The 14138-nt window shown below is 38.3% G+C and overlaps 1 protein-coding gene across 1 annotated transcript in view; it reads left to right on the forward strand.

The window, feature by feature from the left end:
- LOC124794685 (importin subunit alpha-3) overlaps nt 1-14133 on the forward strand; it is a 101769-nt gene extending 87636 nt beyond the window's left edge. Inside the window, exons 9-11 of the mRNA XM_047258230.1 lie at nt 3192-3426; nt 9590-9681; nt 13077-14133. Coding sequence (XP_047114186.1) covers nt 3192-3426; nt 9590-9681; nt 13077-13172 — 423 coding nt within the window. The 3' untranslated portion in view covers nt 13173-14133. The remainder of the gene's footprint in view (nt 1-3191; nt 3427-9589; nt 9682-13076) is intronic.
- The last annotated feature ends 5 nt before the right edge of the window (nt 14134-14138 follow it).

Below are 14138 nucleotides of genomic sequence, written 5' to 3' on the forward strand. Positions count from 1 at the left end.
TTCTCTAGTTATGACATTAGGTGTAAACATATGCTATTTCTCTTCCATGTTATGTCTGTAGTATATTGTTTTATGGTTATTGAACTGAATTTTTAATCCTGCTCTGAAACTTGCTCTATAAAGTGCTTCTACCTGTTGTTGAAGTGTTTATTTGCACTAGAAGCAAACAGTAGTGTCATCAGAAAAATGAAGATGAGTCTCATGTATTGCATTAGCACACATAAATTCATTGTTTTCCCATTTAAAGATACAAAAATTTCCTTTGCTAAAGAGTTTAGGTGATAAAGAATTTTGTTGAATAACTCTGTACTTCAGTTCTGAACTACCATTATCCTGATAAAGTCCGTTACAGCATTGATGACAAAGTGAAACACCCAGAAGACATGGTCAGATGCCAGTATGTAACTTTGTACATGTATGCACCATCCGTAGGTATGTAAATGAACAGAGTTGGAATTATCCGTGACAAGTAGAATGGCCACCAGTATGCTTTAGTGTCCTTGGTTAGTCTTATCAGGCCTGATAGGATATATGAGGCATCAGGCCTGATAGGATATATGAGGCATCAGGCCTGATAGGATATACGAGGCATCAGGCCTGATAGGATATACGAGGCATCAGGCCTGATAGGATATACGAGGCATCAGGCCTGATAGGATATACGAGGCATCAGGCCTGATAGGATATATGAGGCATCAGGCCTGATAGGATATATGAGGCATCAGGCCTGATAGGATATATGAGGCATCAGGCCTGATAGGATATATGAGGCATCAACAATGTCAGATGTTGATCACTTTGACCGGTATGGACATGCCACATACCCATGTGAGAAACCATGATGGTTTGGAAGGGGGTCTTATTGTGGTGTCTCCACTTGTGTGGTGGGTCAAATTGTAAAATGTATGCTGGCCGGAGTGGCCGAGTGGTTCTAGGCGCCACAGTCCGGAACCGTGCTGCTGCTGCTACGCTCGCAGGTTCGAATCCTGCCTCGGGCATGGATGTGAGTGATGTCCCTAGGTTGGTTAGTTTAAGTAGTTCTAAGTTCTAGGGGACTGATGACCTCAGAAGTTAAGTCTCATAGTGTCAGAGCCATTTGAACCATTTTGTAAAATGTACACATCTGCGGGGCATTCAAAGCAATCTTGGCCAAATATTGGACAGCATGGGAAAATACCACAAGGCCCACCGTGTTGTGTACCTAGTGTATTGTTCCTCTTCACATCTGTACCTGCTGTCTGAGAACATCATGCTACATGTCGTCATCCTGCAACATTGGTTGGAGACTTGCAGCAGCTGGACTAGGGAATTATCATGCCATGTGTAGGCTGTCATTAACACATCACACAGCTGCATGGACTGCTGATGAATGTATTGCATTGTGTTCAGCAGTGAATCATGGTTCTGTGCTACCCTGGATGACCATTGTCTGTGAGTTTGGCGGTGACTTGGGGTGAGGTGTCATTCCTCCAGTGTCTTGGAGAGGCACAGCAGTGTTGTTCCTGGTGTGGGGTGTGTGGAGCAGGACTGTTAATATGTTTGAAAATATTGGGAATCTGATATATTGATATTTTAAAAAATCATTATTGGCTCTCGACATATCAGAAAAAGTATTGATATATCGATGGAAAAAATATCAACTTACCTGCCTAAAAAAATATTTGTGTTTTTAAGTATTGATTTATTATTAAATATTCTGTACATCAACAAGCTAGCAGCCTGCCTGTCCCCCTTAAAGCAAGAATTGCAAGTCAAACGATGCACTTTCACACTTGGTGATAACCACTTCATTAACAGTAGTAACTGCATGTAAGAGGCACAATAAAAGGTTTCCGATGGATCTGTCATTCAGTTTCATCATATATCAGATTTGTCCAGAAAACTCCATGTCGACTTCTGTGTTTTTTCCAGTTCCTGCCAATACCAGTGACATAGCAGTTGTAGTGCCACAATTGTGTGGTTAAGCTAAATATTGCAGTCTCTGGTAGTGGCAATTAAATCAGCATTTCCTCTCGCACGTCTCTGCCCACCGTAAAGACCAGTGCTGTCATTTAGATTTTTGTTCACCATTTTCAGCAGCTGATTTTGAAGACTGCTGATGTGAAGAAACAGCGCACTAGATGCATTAAAAATTGTTTTTTAACGCAACAGGTATGCTGTTTTGTCACATCGGAAGTCTTGTTATTCCAGTCACACCACCACCATGCAGTGCAATTGGACTACATCTTTTGCGCTACATATGCTTGCTTCAAGTAGTCAGAGAGAAAGATTGGATGTGATAAAAGCTCAAATAGTAAGACTCATTCACAAAGTAAAAGTAAAATTGTTCTTAAACTTGAAAAGAACAGCTTCAACTATTTAATGAAAAAGGTTGAAAAAATGTAATATAAAATAAAAATATCGACAGTTGATATTGTCATTTTGATGTTGATATATCGTGTAAAAATATTGCCTTATATATCAATATTTTTTTTGGGAAAATAAAGCAGCCTGTCACAGATTTCCTGCGTTCACATGTTGTCTCTCATGTGACAATATCATGGTACCATTTTTCTGCAGGGAAGTGATAGTCCACAAATGACACGTGTCTATGGACTGTTCGCATGATGTTGAGGTACTTCTGTAGCCAGAAAGATCCTTACATTCTGTCCCTGATAGAACGTGTGGGGTCAGCTCGGATATAATTTCTGTTCCAGGGCCATATCCAGGATATCCAAGGACCCATTAAACCAGCTGTAGGCCAGATTCCCATTGGCTTTGACACCCTTTCCAGCTGAACCAGTGCATGCCTCCAGGCTAAAGAGGGTTTAAATGTCATTGTGATACGTGGGCTCATACTGCCAAGTTATTTGTAAATTTACCTGACTTTATCACTGAAATAATGTTTTCCCCGTCCCTCAACCCGTGAATTTTCATTTACTGTCCTTCCCTACTGGGTGCTTCACTTTATCAGGTAGTGTATATATTGTTTGTTATACTAATATGTATTGAATCATTGTCTTGTTTCTCAAGAGGCTAACATGTAAGAAGTTTTCTGCAGTGCTCATAATGATTGTGTCGTATTAAGAGTTGTAATAGTTGTATTACCTGTCACAGAATTTTGTGATAATCTTCCGTAATTGTTGAAAATTATACTAAAATGAGTGTTAAATTTTTACACAATGTACTTTCTTTTAAATATACAATTACAGGGTGAATTCCAAACCCAGAAAGAAGCAGCATGGGCCATTAGTAATTTGACCATAAGTGGAAATAGAGAACAAGTTGCCAGGCTAATTCAAGAAGGTGTTATTCCACCATTTTGTAATCTTCTGAACTGTAAAGATACTCAAGTAATACAGGTGGTACTAGACGGGATTAACAATATGTTGAAGGTTGCTGGAACCCAAGTTGAACAAGTAGCAAATATGATTGAAGAATGTGGTGGTAAGTACTGCACATTTTATTTGTCGTAATGATTATCTGTTACAAGACAGAGTTCTGACTATCAAAAGCTTTACCGAATGGTAGTGAAGAGTGGCACAACGGTTATGACACTTCTCCTTCTGGAGCACTGGCATTCAAATTTACATGCGATATCGAGATTTAAGTTTCCTGTGTGATTTACATAAATTGTAACTTGAATACTAGAGTGGCTCCTTCGACTGGGATATAGATACTTTCAAATTTCTTCCTTCTGTAGACAAAGAAACTTGCTTCCTAAAAAGTAATGCCTTTCAAAGAGATGGTCTTACAGTGTTCAGTTGATCAGTTGAAAATACTAGCCTGTATTGAAATATTCCAGTGGGAGAATCCATGACCTTTTCACAAAATAAGATTTGTACAGTGTAATGGAACATGATGAAAGTTGCTACCAATACAAACCCTTGATATCGAAAAAGTTCAAATTGTTTAGAGAGTGCAGAGAAAGTAAATGGGGAGAGAATATAAATATGTCTGATTGAATCTTTCAGTCTGTATCAATGTGTATGCGGTTTCGAAACTTCTTAGCAGATTGAGAAGCAGCAGATAAAAACCTTTTGCTGGAGTGGGGTTCAAACCTGGAACCTTGCTCTTCATAGGCAAGGCTCTAACCAAAAGAACTATTAGAGCACAACTTCAGACATGCTCTCACAGCTTCATTCCTCCTGGCACCTCTCCATTACTTTCTTTACTTAGCAAAAGCTCTTTTATATGCCATGCAAAAATTGCTCTCCCCATCCAGCACACAGTTTTAACCAGTCTGGAAGTCTGCAGATGTGTGCTGGATGCTGCAGTGTCATATGCAGTCTAGACTATGGTTGTGTGCTTAAGGATCTGTGGCCAAGTTACCTGAAGGTGTTGAATTTTGTGTGTGACCAAGGCCTATGGACTTATCGAATGAGTCATTGCTAGCATCTATGTGGAGACTTTAGGCACATCTCTTAATAAAATTGTCCCTGAATCATTACACCAACAACCTGACAACAGCTTTCGCATCCCGCAACTACCCTCCCGACCTGGTACAGTAGCAAATAACCAGAGCCATTTCCTCATCCCCTCAAACCCAGAATCCCCCACAGAAGAACCACAAAAGTGCCCCACTTGTGACAGGATACTTTCCCGGACTGGACCAGACTCTGAATGTGGCTCTCCAGCAGGGATACGACTTCCTCAAATTCTGCCCTGAAATGAGATCCATCCTTCATGAAATCCTCCCCACTCCGCCAAGAGTGTCTTTCCGCCGTCCACCTAACCTTCGTAACCTGTTAGTTCATCCCTATGAAATCCCCAAGCCACCTTCCCTACCCTCTGGCTCCTATCCTTGTAACCGCCCCCGATGCAAAACCTGTCCCATGCACCCTCCCACCACCACCTACTCCAGTCCTGTAACCCGGAAGGTGTACACGATCAAAGGCAGAGCCACGTGTGAAAGCACCCACGTGATTTACCAACTGACCTGCCTACACTGTGATGCATTCTATGTGGGAATGACCAGCAACAAACTGTCCATTCGCATGAATGGACACAGGCAGACAGTGTTTGTTGGTAATGAGGATCACCCTGTGGCTAAACATGCCTTGGTGCACAGCCAGCACATCTTGGCACAGTGTTACACCGTCCGGGTTATCTGGATACTTCCCACCAACACCAACCTATCCGAACTCCGGAGATGGGAACTTGCTCTTCAATATATCCTCTCTTCCCGTTACCCACCAGGCCTCAATCTCCGCTAATTTCAAGTTGCCGCCACTCATACCTCACCTGTCATTCAACATCATCTTTGCCTCTGCACTTCCGCCTCGAATGACATCTCTGCCCAAACTCTTTGCCTTTACAAATGTCTGCTTGTGTCTGTGTATGTGTGGATGGATATGTGTGTGTGTGCGAGTGTATACCTGTCCTTTTTTCCCCCCTAAGGTAAGTCTTTCCGCTCCCGGGATTGGAATGACTCCTTACCCTCTCCCTTAAAACCCATATCCTTTTGTCTTTCCTTCTCCTTCCCTCTTTCCTGACGAGGCAACCATTGGTTGCGAAAGCTAGAATTTTGTGTGTATGTTTGTGTTTGTTTGTGTGTCTGTCGACCTGCCAGTGCTTTTGTTTGGTAAGTTTCATCATCTTTCTTTTTAGATATATTTTTCCCACGTGGAATATATAAATACAAAGATGAGGTGACTTACCGAACAAAAACGCTGGCAGGTCGATAGACCACAAACAAACACAAACATACACACAAAATTCAAGCTTTCGCAACAAATTGTTGCCTCATCATCCCTCTTTCCTGATGAGGCAACAATTTGTTGCGAAAGCTTGAATTTTGTGTGTATGTTTGTGTTTGTTTGTGGTCTATCGACCTGCCAGCGTTTTTGTTCGGTAAGTCACCTCATCTTTGTATTTATATATAATTTTTCCCACGTGGAATGTTTCCTTCCATTATATATATATATAATTCCCGGCAATCAGTTGCAACAAATATGCATATAATAAGTTGTTGAAAGTTGTTGAAAGTCGTTTGTCGTGGAAAAATAAAACACAAATCACAAATAGTATTCAAGTTGATACAATTTATTGAAAAGTTCGGTATACAATCGCACATAATTAACAATTAGTGACCAGAAGTAGCTGGAGTATCGCACGAACCAGAGTGATATTTATCATAGAAACATGGAAAGCAGAAAACAGCACGACATCGAGCACATCTGATAAACGATGCATTTTTACAAGAACAATTGTTTTTTTAAATTATCTATTGGGAAACACACCTGATTGACATTCTGAAAAGTTGTTCTATCATTCGTCAGGTTTGATGCATACCACGCGTATCGTATCATATGGCGAAAATCGGAGAAGACAGTTGGTGGTGGACGATGGATTGGATGTGTGTGTGTGTGTGTGTGTGTGTGTGTGCGTGTGTGTGTGTGTGTGTACATTTGAATTACAAAAAATAAAAAAAAAGTTGCATAGCGCGAGATTCGATCCGGTGACCTTCGGATTACGAACCCGAGCGCTTACCGCTGCGCCACAACGCTGCAGAAAATTATTTGTCGTAGAGAGTATTTCACCGTAACTGTTTCTTTTAACTGTCGATTTTCTCGACAACGGCTGAGAAGTGCATCTTGGTGCTTTGCCACATTACGCCTCTAGCCATGAGCTTTTATCATGCACAGTATGAATCGAATCTGAATTTCACAATTGGCGGCCTCCCCTTGTGAGTTGTAGTGGGGAGGTGGGTAGTCTCCACATGGCCCGTGTTTACGTTTAGTGATTTTGCTGTTTCCTATTCGTTTATTGCTCTCACGTCAAATGAAAACGAAATAGATTTTTGTGGCCAGGAGCTATCAAGTGAATTAAAATAAATTCACCTAATTACAGAAGGCTAAAATATGTTGTTAATTTCAGATTTTATTTTATTTCCGCTGTTCTGACAGTCGTGCATTAATTGGCTTGCAGAACAATAGAATTAATTTTTGTTGGTTTGCTGAAGAAATTTGGCTTCTATTAATCTTTACTGCTGAAGCAGTCAATTTATTTGAAATGAAGTGTTTAATTCTACACTGTTGGCTAGTTTCAGCTGTTCGCTGCATTTCAAGTGCACATTTTCATCTTCTAGCAGGTATGGCATTAAGCCATAATAAAGAGCCAAACATTAAATAATACAATGCTGGTGCTCCAAGTAAATATATATCCGAATCTGAACATACAAATGTGTGCTTTAAACTGAATTGTGCATTTTAGTATGGTTCACAAAATTCCGATGCTCTTGGAGTATTCTCTAATGTCTTGTTTCTTTTATTACATAATGTAAGATCTTAGTGTTTTACACATACGAGCATATGAGCTTCCAGCGTCATTGTAGCTGCGCAAGCGCAATGACCCCTGACACTCTGCCAACTTCTGAAATGAGCTTACTTCTAAAAGGTTGTGAGAAAAAATTGCGAATGTTTTTGAAAAGCATTACTTTCAAAGAAAATTTCCTTTTATGCAAGAATGTATAATGAATATCTTAAATCACAGAGCGTTCAAATCAACTCTTCGGACAGCCATTTAGAACAATTTCCTGACATTTATGATGTTGAAAATTTTATTGGCACATTTGTATGGTGTATGTTAAAGTGTAACACGCACAAAAAGATCACCATTATATGTGAGCTCTTAGCTTATCTTGCTGCTTATTAATCATGGAGACCAATATTATATGTAAAAGCTTTTATTTTCTTGTAGCAACACTATGTACATAAATTTAAACCATTGACTTCTCTTATTTGTGTGTGCTCGCTGATTAACAATGTTGCTATTGACTGACTACATCACATGCCCTATTTTGTGAATATCTATCATCGGCTGGCGAGTTCGTGTGACATGAACTATGACTGGCTTACAAAAGCGCATCACAATCTTGATTTCAATGCTTCTGAAAGTAACATGTGGTGTTTGGTGGAATTCGAATTTATACGTTTGTAATACGAAAATATGCAGTGTACATGTTACTGCACATCAAAGATCTGTCCAGAACATGTCTTTCTTCCCCTGAATTTTGTTTCCTGAAGTGCCGGGAAATTCTGTGCCAGTGTATAAAACCCTAACCATTCAAAGGATTGATAAGTTTTACGGTTCCAAGGAAAAGTATACTGTCACTTAACACGGAAAAAGTGTATTTTCACCCAGCAGAAAGTGTACTATTAACTGGGAAATCTGGGAAAAATTTGGGTATTTTTTTTTCTTTGACGGTGTATACACCCTGTGCCATAACTTACTGTTATTTTCAATCATTGGAACTACTACTACTACGTGATCAGGCCCAGTGGACCGCACGCATCTACAAGTTTCCTCCTCCACTGTATTTTGTCCATTGCTGCTATCCGCCATTTGTCCACATCTATTGACACTTGGTTTAAATCTTCATGGAGTCCATCCCTCCAACGCTTCTTGGATCTCCCTGGCGATCTCTTTCCTGTAGGTGTGAAATCCAGGAGCTTCCGAGGCCATCTGTGATCCTCCATCCGGGCCACATATTCATTGGAACAACACATTTGTGTTTTGTCATCTTCCTAGCCCAAATACCAGTCCGTAATTTGGCAGTGACAAGAAATGTGATAGAAGTTAACACTATTGTCAACCATCAGTTTTAGAATGCATTCCTCCTCCTATCAGTGGTATTTTTTAATTTTGTATCGAGGCAACACAATAGTTCTGGAATTAACCATTACAGAAGAAAATGTGAACCATCTTTTGCTTTCAGCTTAGAGTTGGAAATATTGACCTTTAGCAGCTGAGGAAATGACTAGGCAGACAGACAGGAAAATTGGCCACCACAGACATTAATAGGTTGTCTCCACATTTAGAAGAAATGGGTTAAAACTGAAAAATATGTAAAGGGTGTCAGATGTTGGGATTAGAGCCTACATTGTCTTCTCGTACTAAAATGTGAGCCACTTGCCTAATACTGTCTCCTGAATGAAAATATTCATTCCAATCATAACAAAATACTTCAGTCTCCCTCTCGCATAAAAAAAAGCACTTACCGATGCCTGGACATTGTACTCATCAGGTAATTGGAAGCTTACTGTATATATCACACATTAATCTTACTGCATGAAAATAGGAAAAGTTTAAGATATTTGTTAGAAGTCATGCTTGGGGGTTGTTAGGAAAAGCATTTATTCAAGTTACACGGCTCTTGGTCACACACTTGTACCAAGCCCTTAATGGATAGTTGTTTTTTCATAAAAGATCTGTTTATTTGTTGTTGAGTAGGGATAGAGACAAAACAGGATAAATAAGTAGCTGATTTAGATAGAGAAATATCTGCTCAAGACAAGAACATACAGTAGTAAATTGTTTTAATGTGCTCAGTGCTAAAGCTTTAATTTTTCACTTAATCCTGTTACCAGTTGTCATTTGTTTGTAAAACTTGTAATGTGTTAAAAATTTAATTTCAGTATCAAGTTTTGTTAATGACATAAAAAACTGTCCTGTAACTTTTCAGTGAAGTGTGTACATCTGAGAACTTTCATCTCTTTGGCCCAGAACCAAGGTGTCACAATTGTTTCGTGTTGGTTTGACATGTATTGTTTATCTGTCTACAATAGAAAAATCTTTTGCAGTTTAGTAACTGTTTATTTTTCAACAGGTTTGGACAAAATTGAAGCACTTCAGAACCATGAAAACGTTGAAATATATAAACTTGCTTATGATATTATAGAACAATACTTTTCAGAAGATGTAAGTATATATATATATATATTTATATATATATTTACTCAAATCTTATTAGTTAGCCACAGCTTAATTTTCCTGTTAGCAACATTTGTGCATGTCAAAATGGACCTTGATTCTTATATGAAAAATTTAACAATGAAAGGCAAATTAATATTTTTGTTGCTGAATATTTTTTAAATATTTGAGACATTAGTGTTTGCTTAAATGGTTACTTTAATACCTCCAATCAAAACTGTGTAAGAATTCTTTTATCTTAACATTTTTGAAATTTCGGAGTTTGACTTGTAATTAATAGTGGCATTGTAGTGGTGACAAAAACGTTCTTGCATACACACAAAGGTTCCAAACAAGCTACACAGTATAGATCTTTTTTGTTTTTCTTAAGACAGTGCACTAAATAAAATGTTCAGTGAAGCCCAAGGAAACTTAACTATCCTTTAGTGAATTCCATGGGTTAAAATAGCAGAACAAGGAAAACTAAACTCATACGCCTGAAGTATCTGTAGCTTCAGATACTTCAAACAATTATGTGTATTTCCATTAAAAATAATGTAAACCGGAGAAATCACTGCATTGATCACAGGCAAGTTGGGGACAAAGAAGCTAGGAAGATCTGTTTATTGGAATACGGGGAGAATCAGTTGGGAGGCTAATGGGGAAATTGTAATGAGTTGTGTATTGTGGGAGTACATTAGGAATGAACTGTGTAACTCGGCAGATGATTTTACTCTAAAAAATATGTAATAGCATTAAGTTACGCATGTTCAATCATTAAGCTCAAGACTTCATTATTCTTCTCTGGACCAACAGTAAATTGAATAGGTATGTGTGGCACAAGATTATTTGCCTTCAAATAGATAAACTGTTATGTAGTAGTCTTGCATATAATAGAAATGTTTTAGGTTTCTGTTATTAAGGTAGATGGGAGAGCTAAGTTGTTAAATCATGTAACCACTTAAAATAGAAATATAGTAGGGTGATTATTTCATTTGCCTCAGAAAGATACAGAAAATAAAATTTGAGTGAACTATGAGTTAAATCATTAATTATCTTAAGACTCAGTTGACAAGAATGCGCTAGTTTTTAGTAGATAGTATTTAATTATAATAGTGACATGAATTACGAGAAATAAGTGTGAACAGGGGATTTATCAAAATAATGTGGTAAAATAGTAAAAGCAGATAGTCAAAGCAGTGGAGTGTTATGTTGAAATCAATCGTGGTAAGTAGACAACGATGAGAGGAAACTTTAATTTCAGATGGAGTTAACGAATGAGGTGTGAAAAATTCAGCAGTGTGTGTTGGCAAACCTACGTTTCTAGCATTTGTAGACTTACAGAAAGCTTTTGACAATGTTGATTGGAATACTCTCTCTCAAATTCTGAAGATGGCAGGGATAAAATACAGAGAGCAAAAGGCTATTTACAATTTGTACAGAAAGCAGATGGCAGTTATAAGAATCAAGGGGCATGAAAGAGAAGCAGTGGTTGGGAAGGGAGTGAGACAGGGTTGTAGCCTGTCCCCGATGTTATTCAATCTGTATATTGAGCAAGCAATAAAGGAAACAAAAGTTCGGAGTAGGTATTAAAATCCATGGAGAAGAAATAAAAACTTTGAGGTTCGCCTACGACATTGTAATTTTGTCAGAGACAGCAAAGGACTTGGAAGAGCAGTTGAACGGAATGGACAGTGTCTTGAAAGGAGGATATAAGATGAACATCAATGAAAGCAAAACAAGGATAATGGAATGTAGTCTAATTAAGTCGGGTGATGCTGAGGGAATTAGATTAGGAAATGAGGCACTTAAAGTAGTAAAGGAGTTTTGCTATTTGGGGAGCAAAATAACTGATGATGGTCGAAGTAGAGAGGATATAAAATGTAGACTGGCAATGGCAAGGAAAGCGTTTCTGAAGAAGAGAAATTTGTTAACATCGAGTATAGATTTAAGTGTCAGGAAGTTGTTTCTGAAAGTATTTATATGGAGCGTAGCCATGTATGGAAGTGAAACATGGACGATTACTAGTTTGGACAAGAAGAGAATAGAAGCTTTTGAAATGTGGTGCTACAGAAGAATGCTGAAGATTAGATGGGTAGATCATATAACTAATGAGGAGGTATTGAATAGGATTGGGGAGAAGAGAAGTTTGTGGCACAACTTGACTAGAAGAAGGGATCGGTTGGTAGGACATGTTCTGAGGCATCAAGGGATCACCAGTTTAGTATTGGAGGGCAGCGTGGAGGGTAAAAATCCTAGAGGGAGACAAAGAGATGAATACACCAAGTAGATTCAGAAGAACGTAGGTTGCAGTAGGTACTGGGAGATGAAGCAGCTTGCACAGGATAGAGTAGCATGGAGAGCTGCATCAAACCAGTCTCAGGACTGAAGACAACAACAACAACAACAACAACAACAACAACAAGTACAAGTGTTTGGAGAAAACTGTAATGGAATGTGATAGAAGTTGATACCAATACAAACCCTTGATATCAAAAAATGTTTAAATCATGTAGTAAAGTGTAGACAAAGTAAATGGGGAGAGAATGTAAATATGCCAGAATGACTCTTTCACTCTGCATCAGTGTGTACGTTGTTTCAAAACTTCTTATCATATTAAAACTGTGTGCTGGACTGGGATTCAACCTTGGAACTTTGTTCTTCACAGGAAATGGTCTAACCAACAGAACTGTTCAAGCAAATCATAAGACATGCTCTCACAGCTTCTTTCCTCCCAGTACCTCTTTATTTTCTTTACTCTGCAAAAAGTCTTGTGCATACCTTGCTGCACAGTTTTAACCAGTCTGGAAGTTTCCAAACTGTGCACCTTCCACTGCAGAGCGAAGGATTCATTCTAGTAAAAATCTTTTAGGCTGTGGCGAAGTCAATTCTCTGCAGTATCCTTTCTTCCAAGAGAGCTAGTTTAGCAAGTTTTGCTGGAGAATTTCTGTGAACTTCGGAAAGAAGGAAAGTGGTACTATCAGAAGTAAAGCTGTGAGGCAGGTTAGATATTGAGCCTGGTCAGCTCAGTCAGCAAGGCCACTGCTGTGGCAAGGTTCAAGCCCCAAATCCTGGTCAGACAGTGTTTTTAATTTTCTAGCAAGTTTCATATATAGTTAAATATGACTCAAATTTAAATAAATAATTAAAACCAGCCTGTTCCTCTTTAAGGGAAGAGAATGAATAAAACAGTTAGAGGATGATACAGCTCACTCAGCATTTTCATGTCTCTCTTTACGGTTTTCTGTGAATAGTTTGCTATGAGTTTTAAGATATTTCTTCTTCAGATTGTGATTTTTCTCAAGAACAAGTGTGATTGGGAGAGAGTAAGGAAAAGAACATATGTGCAGTAAATGTTATTTATAAAATATTTAAAATTTTTGATTGATTTATATTTGTTCCAGGCGGAGGAGGATCCAAATTTGGTACCTACATCATCAGATACTGGCTTCCAGTTTGATCCAAGTTCAAACATACCAAATGAAGGATTTAAGTTCTGATGGACATTTTATATATAAAGTCACAGTATTGGACTACATTTTGAACGGATTCTCTTAAAGTGCTGTGACTGCTAAGCTGTTGAAAATGCAAGCTTGGTGCAGACCCTGTTATAGTATGACTGCTTCCATCTGTACATAGATTCAGAAACTATTTATGACAGTGGTGTTTTTTAAAAGGCTGAAGAGCCATGGTTTTTACAAAGAAAATAACTTACATTTGTAAGTACTGGCTTTTTAGTGAGATACACTGCATACTTGAACTGCTTAAAAGTGCAGATGTATGGAAGTCGTATAATCATAATTAGCACACATTCATATGTGGCTGCAGATTATATGCCTTTGGTTATTTGTTTGACTAATTAAATATTATGAACTTCTTCACTGTTACGTGGCATGTCATGTAATGTCAGACATACTTGTGGCATATTACATTTTGTCTGGAGTGTTAATGAAGTACACTTGAAAATGGTGAAATTGTATTTGTCTCTAAATACAGAAATTGTGTGTTTGTAGTATGATGGTGCCTCTTGTACAAATGGTAACTGAATTAAATTGTGTGTCTGTAATAATAGAAAACACACACACACACACACACACACACACACACACACACACACACACACACACACACACACACTCTAACTTATATGGTGCTTTCTGGAAGCTGTAAAATGTTATGCTGTGAAAGCAGATCATCAGACACAAGTGAGTATTACCATTTGTTGCTATGCCAGTTTCCTGACTACAGGTTGGCAGGAGGATGTCGTCACTAATTTATCACACAGTGCTTAAACTAATTCATCTTGGAAAAAGAAACATTCTAAATTGTTAATTTGACCATAGGTATAACCTATGTGCAATTGGTATGTTGTAAATTAATGAGAGTTGTTGTTCATTATCAAATTTCAATTTGTTTTACAGATACTGGGAAAATAAAGTTCTCTAGATAGTGTACATATAATTCAT

Source organism: Schistocerca piceifrons, chromosome 4, assembly GCF_021461385.2.
Source record: "Schistocerca piceifrons isolate TAMUIC-IGC-003096 chromosome 4, iqSchPice1.1, whole genome shotgun sequence".
Taxonomy (NCBI): domain Eukaryota; kingdom Metazoa; phylum Arthropoda; class Insecta; order Orthoptera; family Acrididae; genus Schistocerca; species Schistocerca piceifrons.